Source organism: Cibotium barometz, chromosome 31 (assembly GCF_041138505.1).
Source record: "Cibotium barometz isolate CiBa-2024 chromosome 31, ASM4113850v1, whole genome shotgun sequence".
In the NCBI taxonomy this organism is placed as follows: Eukaryota; Viridiplantae; Streptophyta; class Polypodiopsida; order Cyatheales; family Cibotiaceae; genus Cibotium; species Cibotium barometz.
The window spans coordinates 23,896,327-23,911,418 of NC_141076.1; the positions used below are offsets into that span (position 1 = coordinate 23,896,327).

General features: G+C 46.2%; 1 protein-coding gene across 4 annotated transcripts in view; it reads left to right on the top strand.

Annotated features, from left to right (window-relative positions):
* Positions 1–15,092, top strand: part of MOR1 (ARM repeat superfamily protein) — a 73,384-nt gene that overhangs the window by 5,734 nt on the left and 52,558 nt on the right. For all 4 annotated transcript variants that reach the window (XM_086824912.1, XM_086824914.1, XM_086824911.1 and 1 more), the window contains exons 4-11: positions 13–92; positions 246–423; positions 537–601; positions 9,670–9,752; positions 9,847–9,932; positions 10,129–10,242; positions 10,341–10,460; positions 10,562–10,664. In XM_086824912.1, coding sequence (XP_086681038.1) covers positions 13–92; positions 246–423; positions 537–601; positions 9,670–9,752; positions 9,847–9,932; positions 10,129–10,242; positions 10,341–10,460; positions 10,562–10,664 — 829 coding nt within the window. The remainder of the gene's footprint in view (positions 1–12; positions 93–245; positions 424–536; positions 602–9,669; positions 9,753–9,846; positions 9,933–10,128; positions 10,243–10,340; positions 10,461–10,561; positions 10,665–15,092) is intronic.

The window sequence follows — 15,092 nt, forward strand, 5'->3', positions numbered from 1 at the left end:
ATGACATTTCAGGAAGCTATGGAGAAAGCCATTAAGAACAAGGTTGCAAAAGCTGTTGTGCCAGCAATCGATGTCATGTTTCAAGCAGTCAGGTTTTTGCTGAAGGCCTACTTCTGTAGTTGTACAGCAATTAACTTGCTGATCATATTGTTTTCTCTTCTTGCATGGGCTAATAATGCGCAACGTTCTCTAGGGGTCGTGCTTTCTTCTCTTTAACCTTTTGCTCACTTTTGCTACTTCTACAGTGAGTTTGGGACGAAGATCATTCCTCCGAAGAAAATTTTGAAGATGCTTCCTGAACTTTTTGATCACCAAGATCAGAATGTGAGGGCCTCTGCAAAGGGTCTAACAATAGAACTTTGTAGATGGATTGGAAAGGACCCCGTGAAGTCAATCTTATTCGAGAAAATGAGAGATACAATGGTAAGTGGGGAGACTAGACTCCATATTTCTTATTTTTGTTCATACATTTCATGATCTCATGCATTTAAGCTGTGTTTGTTTTCACAAAATGGCATTGATTATTGGCTACACAGAAAAAAGAAATAGAAGGAGAAATGAGTACAGTGTCCGGGGTTCCAAAACCAATGCGCAAGATCAGGTGAAATGCTGTACTGTGCTATATATAATCAGGGAGGGTGGTGTTTGCTTTGTTTTTTTATATTGTGGGATGATGATGCTAAATGTATGGATGACGTAGCTGGACAAACTTTTGGGAGTCAGATGTGTTAAAGAGCTGTCCCAGGGTTGAGAAATGAGGTGCTTGTATATGCAAATTATTATACTCTTTCATAATTAAACAAATGCTGCCTCCTTTAAGAAACAGATAGGTGAACACTCTGACGTAAGTAGAGAATGCGTAATTTTTTATTCTACATTGTGCTGCACTGCTCTGTAGCTTGGTTAGCAGTCTCAAAGGCTTGTCTTCTGCTCCTACTCCTGCCTAAAGGTATAACTGGGTATGTCCTAGCGCGTAATCTGCTATGCATGATGAAGTTCATGGTTCAAGACTTTGATAGTGGACTCATATAAGGTTAAGATCATACTTATGTTTTTGTTAAGGTCGGGAAATAACTGTCCATGAGCATATATATCTTCGTGTGTATTTCTTTCAAGTTTTGTCCAAGTCGTGGTGGGCTGATTAATGCTTGTACTTTCATCTAGAGCGTTGCCTTTACTTGATGAACTAACCTTTGTGTGTGGTGTGCGCACGTGAGCGAGTGTGTGTGTGTGTAGCAAGGTCATATGTAGACTTCGTAAAATTTCATAATTGCTGAAGCTGAATGAAAAATTGGCTACATTTTACTGGTGTTGCTGTCTTGTGTGAGCATTTATATTGTGGATGAGTGTGCTAAGTGCATTTTGTTGCTTCACAACCTACTTCTTGAAGAAATCTGATGTTGTTATGTCATTTTCTTATGCTTATGAACCTAGAGTTCTGTCTAAATAATGAGTGTGAGGAAAGGTAAAAACACCTTAATTTTGGGTATTAAATATTCGTTAAATTTTTTAATCGACAGAATTAACTTGATTTTGTGAGATTGACTGGAGAGCCTATTAGGTGTATGAACTTTGCTAGAAAGTTAAGAGGGTTTGGAAAGCATGACACATTTTCCCTCGTTTTAGGCTAGTTGCAATCTTTGTTAAAAATCCATAGCTGACATCTGGAAAAGCTTTGTTTTGTTTTGAGATGCTACTGGATTAGTCTAATGTTAAATTTAAGGCTTATGCTTGGGTGGTAGTATATGAGTGCTTCTTCTTCTTCTTCTTCTTCTTCTTCTCTCTCTCTCTCTCTCTCTCTAATATTTGTTAAAACATGAAGAACTGACTATGCATACTCAAAGAGAAAAGATAGGCACTGAATTCCATCAGAACTGTGAGCGCCCCCCCCCCCCCCCCCGCGGGCATCTTGCTTCTTGCCTGCAGTCGCCACCCCCCACCGCCCCTCCCCGCCATCGCCACCTCCTCTCCCCCTTTGCACTTTCGTTCCCCTATGTCCCCTCTGATTGCCTCGTTGCCCCCCTCCAAGTTTTTCGCACCCCCGCCTAGTGGCCCCCCAGCCGGCCTTCGCTGCCCCTCCCCCCACTCTCCCCCCTGCGCCTGTGCCTTTTTCCGCCTAGCCGCCCGCCCCCCAAGCGCCTCCCCCCCCCCCCCCCCGTCTTGCGCCCACTCTCTTGCGCCCAGCTCGCCCTTGACCCCCCTCCCTCCCTTTCTCCTTGTCATCGTGTCCTCTCTCCCCTTCTCATTTTTCGCCCTCCCCTCCTCTCCCTCTTTCCTCTCACCCTTGGTTCTCTTCGTGCCCCCTCCATGTTTTTTTCCTTGGTTTCGTCGCTTGTCTCTCACTGCTCCCTATTAGTATTATGCAAAAGACAGTTTTCAGTACATGGGCTTCTCCACAAGTTTCAATCTCTTTTGGTCCTCCCCCCCCCCCCCCCCCCGAGGACTCCACGGCAGCCGCTCCGTCATCCTCGACCGAGGCCCCGTCCCTTATCATTCTTAGAAGCGGACCTTCAGCTTTGTGCCTCGATAGTCGCATCCCTAGAGGCCTCCACTTTGGTGTGCAAGATTGTTGGTAGCCGCTCAGTGCGGGATAGCTCAGACATCTTTTATAGGCTAGCATCCTTGGAGCGCTTGTAAAGATTACTGATATTCATCCTTTGGGATGTGGCTACTACCAGGTTGAGTTTGACTCACCAGCGGTATCAAATAGTGTCATGCAGTTGAGCCCCGTGGCACCGCGTACAGCCCAAGCCTTCTTTGCAAGGTGGCAGCATGGCTTCGACACAGCATTCAACCCATTGGTTGGCGTTTTTAGGCTTCCTTGTGATTGCTTCCAAGGCCTTAGGAATAAATACCTTCCTCTTGTCTTGGTGGTTGGTGGAGCCATTGAGAGGGTGATGGAATCCCCCACTTCCTTTGCCGCTTTGGCTCTCGCTCGGGCGGTTGGGATTTTCCATCCCTTCGTTGCCTTGTTGGGGACAGTGCCTATATCCCTTCCTTGCCTCCGGGGAGACCCCATTCTGTAGAGAGTAGAGTACTCGGGCCTCGTAGGCCAATGCTTCATATGCAAGCAACTCGGACATCTCGCCAAAACTTGTTCTTGTCGCCAATCCAAAAGATTGCCTCTGGTGGTTCCCCCTTGGGTCCCAGCTGAGATCATCCTCAGGGGGTCGGGAGAGATGCAAGCCCTTAGGTAGTGGAGCACTAGGACTGGACTGCGGAGCAACAGACTGGATATGACTCCGTTGTCGGAGAGTTGTAGACGGTTGACCGTGCTAGGGCCGCCAAGCGACTTCCAAAGCTGAGTGGCATCGTCGTGCGTGCCAATTTGGTAGAGCACACGAGGATTCAATTTTGTTAGAGAATCGTTTCGAGCATTTATCACAGCATCCACCCGTCGGTGATGGGGCCCCCTAGTCACTTCAAGGGTCCCACCTCTTGCCCCTTCGGTCTGGAGGTCGTTAAACCCTTTCGATATTCCTCCTCAGGTTCTCAGATTTCAATGAGGCTAGTTGGCTCCACTAAGCCTTTGGCGAGCCCCTCCCCTCACTCTCCCCCTCCAGTGGATCACTCCCAATCGCTTCCATCTTCCTCTTAGCTTTTCCATGCCCATCCCATCCCCATCCCCATCCCCCTCCTCCTCAACCCTTGCCTCCGACTCTTCCTATAGCAGTCCCCTCTGCCCCGTCCTCTTCTTTTGAGCTCGCACTCCCCCTTTGCTCCTCCTCTCCTAAGCATTCCTGCTGCTCTCTGGCCGCGCTTGATCCGAAGCGGAGACAATTGGCGAGTTTCGTCCGTTGATTGATTCATCGCTTCTCTGAGCTGGTAGAGATGATCGTCGTCTCCTCCCCATTAAGGGCTCTTCCACCAGGGTCTCCAAGTGGCCCATCGAGGATCTTGAAGTGTACAGTTTCTTTCGATGTCTCTTTGTTGAAGGCATTGATCTTTTCAAGAAAATAGTGGCTCCCATTTGGATTTGTGTGGTTTTCCATCATTCTAGGCCATCCATGCCAGAGAGTGGCGCGATGATCTTCTCCTTTCCCTTGAGTGCAGCCTCGGGGATGGAGCGGGATTCAGAGTCGATGGCTCCCGCCATCCAAGGGCATGCAGGAGAGCTTTCACACCATATTCACGATTTGCGCATCGCCAACGTGCTCATCCATCTTGGGCCCTTGGCTCTGATAGAGCTAGAAGGCTCAGGCCATAGATATTAGGATGGGGATGTGGTGTCTTCCAGCCTGGAGGTGTTGCTCTTTGTGTTTCTTCATATCTCTTTGAAGTATCCCTTACCTTCTCTTACAAATACCTTCATTGTGATTGATGGAGTTTAGAGTATGCCTACTCTTGAGCTTGGACAGAGTGGCGACACATGGAGGATAGGATTCGTGTCCACCTGGTGTACCTTTGTCCAAGGACTGATTGTGACTACTCCTCGTCGAAACCCACGCCCAAGACTCTTTCAAGCGGAGAGCAGTTTCAATAGTTCGATACTTTCGTCTCCCACAGAGATTGATATGCGGATTGCCTCTTGGAACATCCAAGGTTTGGGGGGTCCTCAGTGCTTTAAGAGGCGACGTGTCCTTAGAGGAGCTCCTTGGAGAAGCAGTTGGGGGACTTATCGACATTCTTTTCCTCCAAGATTACCATCTTTTCAAGGGGTGTATTTGTCGTTGCGGGAAGATTTTACTAGGTAAGACTTTTTGGTCTCCTTCTTTTGGTCCCTCTGGGACGTGGGGGGAGTTTGTATTTCTATCAACGAGGAGCTCTTGCCAGCAGTGGTTGGCTCAAGTGTCAGTCATTGGGTGAGCTTAGTGGGTTACCATTAGGATTGGAGAGGACTGTGTGGGCTTCCTAACATTTATGCTCCGAACGTCACAACATGTAGAGCTAGCTTTCGGAGTACAGTTCGTCAGTCCCTCCGTCAGGTTGACTTTTGGTGCATGGGTGGAGACTTTAACACGATTGAGGCACGACTATAGTCTCAAGCTCATAGTACTCTGTTTGGGAGAAGTTGATCCTGATGGGCAACTTTTATATATAGCCTAGGAATTGGAATAATTGAAGGAGGATAATCATGTCGATATTTGAGTGAATGTTGATATTCTCGATATATATATTGAGAAGTGGAATGCTTAAGCTCCAAGATACTAGTGCTTGCTCAACAAATTTTTCTCTAGGAAAGAATGGCTCTTGAAACCAGAAGACGGGTTGAAGCAGAAGAATCCTCCCCCTTTGGACAAGGATGGCATGAAGCGCTTCTCAAAACTTGTGTATGTCGTTCCCCGTGTCCGTGCATGCTTTTTTGTGTCTTAACGCGGATTCGGCACAGCTTCTTTCACCGCACTTACGGGACAGGATCCTTGACACTTGCCAGAATTTGTTAGCTCCTCTTCTTCTGAGTATTCAGAGGAAGCTTCTATATTGGAGTTCTCTGAGGCTTTCCTTAGCTGGCCGAGCGGTGGTGGTGAACCAGGTCCTTCTTGCCACCATGTGGTATATTACTTTTTGTTGGGCCTTCTCTCGAGCCTGCATTGGTTAGGTACAATGGGTGATCTACAACTTTTTGTGGGCCGGTAGTGATGGGAGGCCTGCACGGGCCAAGGTGGACCGGAGAGTGATCATTCAACCATGACCCGGGAGGGGGGGGGACGGGGGGGTGGCTAGGCATCATTGACCTTGTCATTCGGAGCCGTGCCCTATTGGGCAAGTTGATTGTTAGAGGACTTCTCCTAGGTGGTGAGCCTTGGACAGACTTCCTCTTGGTCGGGAATTTAGCCTATACTTCGAGTTTGGGGGGCCCTTGGCCGCAGAGCACCAGATGGAAATTCATAGAGATGCGGGCTTGGGGCTTTAGCCGAGCTTTTGAGGATAGATTTGCCACCAGCCTCCTCTGAGCTTGGGATCACCTCAGGCCAGCCCTCCAGCAGTTAGTTTTGGTAGCTACGGAGGAGCGTCTTTGGTAGCCTCTGATTTGGAACCCCTTAATCCGTTTACCCAGTGGCCACATTCTTGGGGCCCGGCCTCATGTATCTTGGGGAGCGTTGAGCATAGGACCTTCTACTTCTCCTTGAGGCTCATGAGAGGCATGGTTGGGATTTGGGGTTGAGACAAACTTAGCTTCGACATCGACTCTGCTATTCCTCAAGAGTGGTTGACTTGGACCCGATCCCCCCTGCGGTGATTATGCGTGTTAGTAGGCATGGTACTCTCTTGGCAGTTCATGGTGCGGATGAGAGTTGCGCCTTGCTCACCTTTTCGATTGGACCCCATGGTAGACTAGAGAGTTAGTCCCCTTTGATGACTTCAGTGGATGCACCTTGCAAAGCGTGAGGGTGATCGAATTTCAGGCACATGAGTGGCACATTGACAACCCCCCCCTTCCCCCCTTGCGACCAAGTGGCCAGGGAGAGACGTCGGAATTTATGGATTTGGGAGAGTCGGTCCCTCACGTGCCTCTAGTGGGACCTAGGGAAGTGGACTTGGTGTGATCCTACAGATAGGGAGGAGGTGCATACATCGCACGGCTAGGCCGCAAGATCCAGATGCTCGAGGTCAAGGGCACCCCGACAGCAGCAGGACACTGGCAGTCACAGGGCATCTCACAGCGTTTTCTCTTTGATTTTTGGAAGAGGCTTTGGGACAGTTTTCGGCTACGAAAGATCACCCTCTTCTGGTGGTTGTTGGCACATAAGAGTTTGGCATTTGGCACGTGGTTGGCCATTGGTTGTAGACTAGCAGCTTGTTCGAGGTGTGGACACCCACAGGGGTCTCAACGACATTGTCTTTGGGATTGCTCGATGGCTCAGCCGGTTTGGTAGCGGATTCTCCGCATTTTCACAACGGACATAACCTTTACTTGTATCATTTCATGGGGCAATGTCACCTAAGCGACTAAGGCTGAGATTGTTATGAGGAGGAAGGTGGGGGGCTAGCCCTTGAGGTCTCTCACCTTCGCATTTCGGCAGTACCAGTCCAAGGCTTGCCTACTTACTGGTCATTGGACTCCGGTTTGGTGCCAGATTTGTAGTAGCATTACAACGTGGCACATCTGGAGAGCTTGATGTAGCGAGGTCATCGAAGGCACCCACACTCCGCCCATAGTTTTCACGAGTTTCGGAAACGGGGTTGCGGAGCACGGCGGGAAATGGAGTTTCGGAGTTTCGGCCTTCGGGAAGAAATGGGGAAACGGAGTTTCAGTTTTAGGGTTTAGTACATACATATATAATTAATAAAAACATTACAAAAGCTTGAAAAATACATCTTTGCTCAAGTTCAATGTCAAAGACTCAAATGATAGATCAAAATTCAGAAATGACAACTGTAGGCTCAAGGCTCAAGCCTCAAAAGAGTCAATACAAAACAAGATCCATCATCCATCATCCATAATCCATATGTATAGACTATAGTAAATACAAAACATGATCAAAAAATATCCATGTGGCTGGCAGCAGCTGTTGGCATAACAAAATCCTAGAGCTAAGTGCTCCAAAAATCACTCATCAAGATCATCCATGGAGGAGTCATCCTCCGACTCATGAGAGTCAGGCTCAGATGAAGAAATGGTAGGATCGTGGTCCTCTGCCTTTGCTGAAGTGGAAGCGATTGATCTCCCCCTCTGCTTTGAGAATGGGTGGTGCAGCGGGTGTTGTGGCTCGGCACTGTCATTCTGTCAGGCCGAGCCATGTTACTTAACTTACTTGTGCGGTTCGAGGTCGGGAGACTCGGAGAGATTCGAGAAGTGGAGGCTGTTTTTTTGGTCCTGCAGGCTACGAGCAAGGTGCGACTCCTCCTTGCTTGGTAGAGCTTAGATGGCAAAGGTGGAGGCCCCAAGTAGAGGTAGAGGGCTGATGTGGAGGTAGAGCGGTAGAGGGCAAGGTAGATGGGTAGAGCAGCTCCAAACAGGCGGCGGAAACAAGCGCGCAAAATGCCGGCAAAAAACAGCACGCGGGTTTCTAAACCCTGGAAAAATAACACCTTGGAAACGCCGTTTCTGGAAATGGAAATGTTTCCACGTTTCGGAAACGTTTCGGCGTTTCTGGAAACTATGACTCCGCCTGTGGAGTCCATGAGGAGCATTTGGCTTGACATCATTCATACCCTCCGTGGCCAATGGGGGAAGTTGCACGGTGGCTCTGACTGCATGTGGAAGCGTCGGGAAGCCTTCTTGAGGCTTTGGCGGCCTTTCCCTTTTCTCACAGATAGAGGTGGTGAGCCCACTTGACACTACAAACTACCTACTTGACACTAGAGACCGTGTGTGTGGTTATTCCCTCACCATCCCCTTGTATGAGATAGCCTTCTCCTCATAGAGTGGTCAGCCGGAGGAGAAGTGCATCTTTCTCCTCTTGATTCTTTGATTCTCGCCCCGTACATGGAGGCGTGTTTGTATCTAGCCCTTCGTGATTGTATTAGCCCTTCGTGGCTGGTTTTTTGTTAACTGATAGAAGGATCCTTTTCCTGGATTTATTTTTTTTGGGGTTAAATACTACTTTGAGATTTGAAAGCCGTGCTTTTAGTTGTAGGTTAAAATTTAGACAGTTTCATGTTTTTCTTTTATGTCCAAATTTTCTTGTCATTTGTTATTTTAAAATTTTGTTGATTTCTTTTCCCCTTTGGTGTGCTTCTCAAAATTCTGTCACCTTGTATGCTTGGGTATATATGAAGCTGTATCATTAATCAAATCTAGAACTACTGTTTTGCCATTTTTTGGTTAATTGTCTCGCCAAATCTGTGTCCAGATTGTGGATGCACTACATGCCGGTATCATTTCTTCTTTGCATCCTAAAGTTCACTGTAATGATTCAGCTTATAATCACATAATTTATGTAAACCAGCACGAATAAAGGGTGTATCAAGTTATCCTCGAACCATAGCTAAGAGGTTTTTGTTCAAGAACCAATGTAAGTGCGAAGGCCATAGTTGTCAAAACTTGGGGCCAGCAATGTCCCAACCCCCTTCTCACATGTTTGCCCAGGAGGAGCCATTGCCAACCTTGTTGAGATGTCTTCATCTGAACTTGCCAGTGAGCACTTTTGAATGCCGTCAGCAATGACATCGGAAAGAGTTGGGTTGAAACGCCACATTGGTTTGAATTCTTTACAACGTGAAGCTTGATGTCCTACCCAGACGTCAGTAAAGAGATCGTGAGCACCACTGTTAGGTGCAGCTGTTCCATTGTCATTGTGATGTGCCTTCAATGGATACTTTCTCATGCTGCAACCACCTTGACGTTCATCAATTTGATCTTGGTGAGGCCTGTGGGTGTCCACGGAATGCAATTAACCCTATGACGTGGCATCCTGACATTGGGTAGGGATTCATTTCATTTTTTAAACGTTTAAAGGGTTGCCTTTTCTGTTCTGGTGGGACATTTTGACAACTGTCATAAAGGCAGATTTCTATTCTAGTCCATGATCATTGGTGATTAGCTGTTTTTGTGTAAAGTGACAGTAGTTGCTTTCTCAAATGCGGCCTTACGATGTTGATTAAGAAATGTTGAGGATTAGAGACTTAAAATCTAGGAGCATGTCTTAGAAACAGGATCTTTATAAAACTGGTTGAAATGCTTGATCATTAGATGTAATTCAACAGGCAGCTTATGGCTTGATTGATGAACGAAGGTTATGTTCTAGAATGATGATTTCCCTGATGACAGTGTTCTCTACACAGGTCTGAACAAGTCAAAGAATTAGAACAGGATGTAGTAGCAGAAGTTACTGGGCCTGCACCCTCTGATGAGGCTACTGCAACTGGTCAGATAACAGCACAGCCAGTAGCAGCTAGAGTTTCACTTAATTGAGTTTGCATAAGCATTGTTTTGATTGGTTTCCCCTTGATGTGGATCAGCTCCGTCAGAAATTGATGAGTATGACTTGGTAGATCCAGTTGACATTTTGGCTCCTCTAGAGAAGGCTGGGTTTTGGGAGGGAGTGGTAAGTTTTTCTTGTGGTCATATATATATATTTTCAAATTTGCTTAATCCTGTCTGCACTGTCATCAAGTGGGTATAATTGTACTGCCCTTCTCTTTAATCTTGTGTTTAAATTTCAATCCTCCCTTCTGGATATTTTTTTGAGATTTGATACAGCTTTTTATCTCAAATGACCTGTTGTCAATAACCTTGAGCAGAAAGCTACAAAATGGTCTGAAAGGCGTGATGCCGTAGCTGAGCTCACAAAATTAGCCTCAGTAAAGAAAATATCTCCTGGTGACTTCACCGAAGTATGCCGCACACTGAAAAAGGTAACTGCTTTGTGTAGATTGGAACTCCAAGGAATATTGTGAGCAGTGTTTAGTATGGCTTATTTTCTAACGTTTTGGTATTGAATATAAACTTCCAGCTTATCACAGATGTGAACATAGCTGTGGGAGTGGAAGCTGTTCAAGCTACAGGGAACCTTGCCAAGGGACTGCGCAAAGATTTTAGCAATGGCTCAAGGTTGCTGCTGCCCATATTGCTGGTAAGTTGTTTTTTTCAACAGAAAATGGTTCCAGTTATCTAATGTTGAGTATCATTTTTGATGGATTTCTTGAGCTTTGGCTCCATTTTTTTGCCAAACAGGAAAAGCTGAAAGAAAAGAAACCAGTTATGGTTGAGGCCCTTTCACAAACTCTGCAAGCAGTGCATACAGGTGGATGCATTCAGCTGGCTGACATTGTTGAAGGCAAGTTTCTGTTCTCTTATCATGAAGCTTATCTGGCTTCTTTTGTAACTTTGGAGATCGGATATAATGATTTGCAATATGCTCAATTTAAATTCATCAGAGATAATAGTTTGACTATTATACTGTCCATTTTGTGGTTTATTGGGTCATGCACAGGGGTAGTAATCATTTTTAATTATGGTACCATTTTTCTTTTCATTGTTCATGGAAGGTAGCACTCAATCATTGTTGCATTCATGGCCGTATACAAAGGCATGAGAGGCACATTATTGAACCTTCATGTTGATATGCATTCTCGTAACAAATTATAATATTGGCCCACATTACATGGTAATGTACATCTTTCAGAGACATCTCTTCCTATGTTTCAACACCTAACCATGATCATGGTTCAGCAGCCCACATTCCCACAACTACGGCCTATGCATGTCGATAATGTGGCAAATTGATCCATGCTGATCCATGTTCGTTAGAATAGGAGTCGTATTGAACATGCATTCTCGGATTGATAAATGTGCTCAGCATCATAGTTGCATCCACACGGCACCTTCATAGTGAAAACTTGGTGTATGAAGGAAGGCATGGGAGACTGATTGTTACATGTCTTATATTTGGGATTTCCCTAAGGGTGGATGCTTGAATTGGGGAATCTAAGGGGTTAGTCAATGGTTGGGGTGGTCGATGTGAAGCCTAGGTGTAAAGTCCCCCTGGCTTACAGACCTTGTGATTAAGCATAAACAAAAGAGAAACAAATATAGATATTGGCATCTAGCTCACTGCCCAACCATAGAGCTGTGTAGGGTCACCCTTGAGCACATGGGGATAGTAGCCTCCGAGACATGGCTCCACGTGCAAAGTCACTGGCATCTCATACCACCTCTACACAACATTGGATGTAAGCATGGAGTAGTCACAAGGCTTGGAGTCCAAGTCTAAGGAGCTCTCCCTCAAACTGACTCATAAAGCCACTTATATAGGTCTCCTATAAACGAGGAGCCAAATATAGCACACGTCTCATAAAAGCTACTAACCTCCACTTAAGATGTCCAACGCCGTTCTGGAAGTTGTGGACAAAAACGTTTAAAACGGCGAACACAGAAAAAATGTGAACTTGCTTCGGCAACGGTTAGCCACCAGTCTCTATTTTTTTTTGTGTGACGGTCCTGAGTGCTCGCCTACTAGCATCGCTTCTTTCATCTGCCAACATCTCATCGCTTGCTTGCACCTTCTTCCATTAAAAGGTTCAATCCAGGCTCTAGCATCTCATCGTAGCCTGCACAATGGACAACAAGCATCTCATGATTCATTGCTTGCTCAGTGCCGGCATCTCACGATTCATCGCCCACTAGTTGCTCATGCTTGATGTTGGGTGGTTCTTGATAGTCTGTCGCCGCTTAAGCCTCATTGCTCACGGTGCACGCTACCTAGGGCTGCAAGGGTAGCTAGTAGCACTTGTTACTATTCGTCTCGACTCTCCAAACAACATGGCTTCGAAGTGGTGGGATGTGGTTGCTAGCATCATCAAATATTCCAGCAAGGGAGGAGCAAGGAAGTGGAAGTGCCGCTATTGTGGTAGCGAGAAGAATGGAGGAACGGAGAAAGTATGTGCCCATCTCTTTGGAGAGAGAGGCCACGACATCAACTTTTGGTCTCTCATTCTAGATGCAAAGAAGGCTGTTCTCATCGCATTCGCAGCTTCATTGGATGCACCCATACTAGGGAGGCCATTAGCACCTATGGCATGAGTTGTTCCTTCATCACGAGGCTCTGTAGGAGGTGGAGCCCCCTCTTCATGTAGGGCTCTTTGCGGTTCCTTCTTTGCTCTTTGCGGTTCCATTAGGCGAGTCTTGCAACTACATGGCATCCAGGCAGCTACATTGCAAGATTGGCTTGCAGCTTCACTCTCCAGATTGGCTCCAAGGATCTATTGAAGTACTCTGACACACGCTTTTCCTATGATGTTGTAGCGGTTGGATGAGTGCAAGAATGCATTGAGGCAGCTTGTGGTGAGTGATGAGTGGGTGCATTGGCCACACTCACACTCTAGTGTAGATACATGTTGCTTTCCGATTGTACTCGATGAGAGCTTTTGGGAAGCTCACCAAATCTTGTTAGATCATGGGAAGAGTTCAAGGAGAGATTCTATGCCCAATTCTTGTCTCCCAATGCATTGAATGAGATAACAATGAAATGGGATTGGGTGAAGCAAAATGAGAAGGAAACAGTGAATGCATATGTACAAAAGTTTTGGAAAGTTCTTTTGGAGGTGTCTCCATTTATGCATGTCATCGAGGCGGAAAGGAAGAGAAGGTTTCAATCGGGATTGCAACCCGTGTACAAAGTGTTGGGGTAAAGGCGTTATGCCCACCCTTATAGTGTGTACAAGCCCATAAGTTATAGTACATAGTACACTTAGTACTTTTAATGTACTAAGTGTACTATGTGTACTAGTGCAATATACATGTGTGATAGGGGAGTCACACACTCATGCCTTATGAGTTGACTTATCCCCACAACTCTCTCTCTCTCTCTCCCCCTTGCTTCTCTGTGTATGTATCCCACATAACCTAACCCTAATTCCTTCTCCCTCACAACTGGTATCAGAGCCAGTCTGCAGCTCTCTGCATGTGGAGTATACTTCCAACATGATGGTGGAGCTAGGCGCCTACAGCTGTCTGTGTTGAACGTAGGAAAGCGTAGCTCTTCTCTCTCTGCAACTTACGTAGGCTTGCAACAAGGCGCCTGGCCACATAAAGCGTTCAAGCGCTACTAAGCGAAGCAGGCACACAACTGGTATGCGAGCGAAGCGCCGTCAACAGCAGCTTGCATCAGGGTTGCAGCAGCGGAGCGAACAACCAGGCGTAATACAACAGGCTCTAATCGTGTAGGCGCTAGGCGAATACGTCAACAAGCGCTACACGGTGAAGGCTGGCGCTAGGCGAACGAAGTCGTCAGGCGGGCGTGAAGCGAAGGCTACCACGTCATCTGAAGTTCAGCACCACTAGGCGAAGGCAGGCGTTGGCGAACAGCGTGGAGCGAAGAGGCGTTAGACAAGTAAGCAGAGACTACAGCACACAGGCGTATCACATTTGAAGATAAGAAAAAGAAGAGGAGAACAAACTTGTAAGCATGTGGATGTGAAGTATCACTTCATCAGAGAGGTGATAGAGAACAAGCAAATTCAGCTTGTTAAGATTCATACGGATGACAACCCGGCTGATCTGTTGACAAAGAGTTTGCCTCCGGAGCGGTTTGCTCATTGCAGACACTTGATGGGCATTGGATGAGGCCAGTTTCAGCCTTGATATGGCCTTGTATATTATCATGTACATGCTGATTTTTCTTTTCCTTTACTTAAGGGCACTTTGCCTTTAAGTGGGAGATTGTTCCCATAAGTTATAGTACATAGTACACTTAGTACTTTTAATGTACTAAGTGCACTATGTGTACTAGTGCAATATACATGTGTGATAGGGGAGTCACACACTCATGCCTTATGAGTTGACTTATCCCCACAACTCTCTCTCTCTCTCTCTCTCTCTCCCTTGCTTCTCTGTGTATGTCTCCCACATAACCTAACCCTAATTCCTTCTCCCTCACAACGGGACTACAAATGTATCCTGGTCACACCTTACATCAACTAATCGCCGCTGCCACTGCCACTGCCACTGCCACTGCCACTGCCACTGCCACTGAGCAATTGAAACTCAAATGGAGTCGATTCAATAAGGCTAAACTCTCATTTCAAGGTAAGGAGAGGGTTGTCCAAAACTTGCAAAATAATGTACAACCACCTAAAAAGTGTCAAAACTAAGATAAAAATGGTTCAAAGGTTGAAAATAATACTACTTAGAAGCATCCCTTCAAAGTGAGAGACTATGATCTCACTCTGGAGCAGAAAAAGCAATATATGAGCGAGGGGAAATGCTTTACTTCCGGTAGCATTGAGTATATTGCAAATACATGCCGAAACAATAAGCAGCATGATAATGCAAATGCATCAAAGTCCATTGTACATATGGTCCTAGATGTGCATATGGTCCTAGGTGTGCAGGGCAACACTTCACATGATAGCAAAGACAGGGTTGTATGTAAAGCTTGGAGACAGCTTAAGGATCAGTCCGCTTTGTTCATGTTTAATGATTGTGCAATTGAGAACTTCATATCTACACAGATGGTAGTTGCTTTGGGTATTGAAGTGGAGGACATGGATCCTCAAATTAAAGTAGGGATTGCATTCGTTGGTAGAGAAGTGCAGGCCATGCCTATTATTGGCAAGTTGCGCATACACAATCAAGGCTATGTGGATCATGAGGATTTTCTTGTGGCGTCTTTGAATGGCTGTGGATAGCCTTGGTATACACGTATTGATCCGTGCAAGGCTTACAAGATGACCAAGATCACCTTCATGCATAAAGGTCGAGAGTA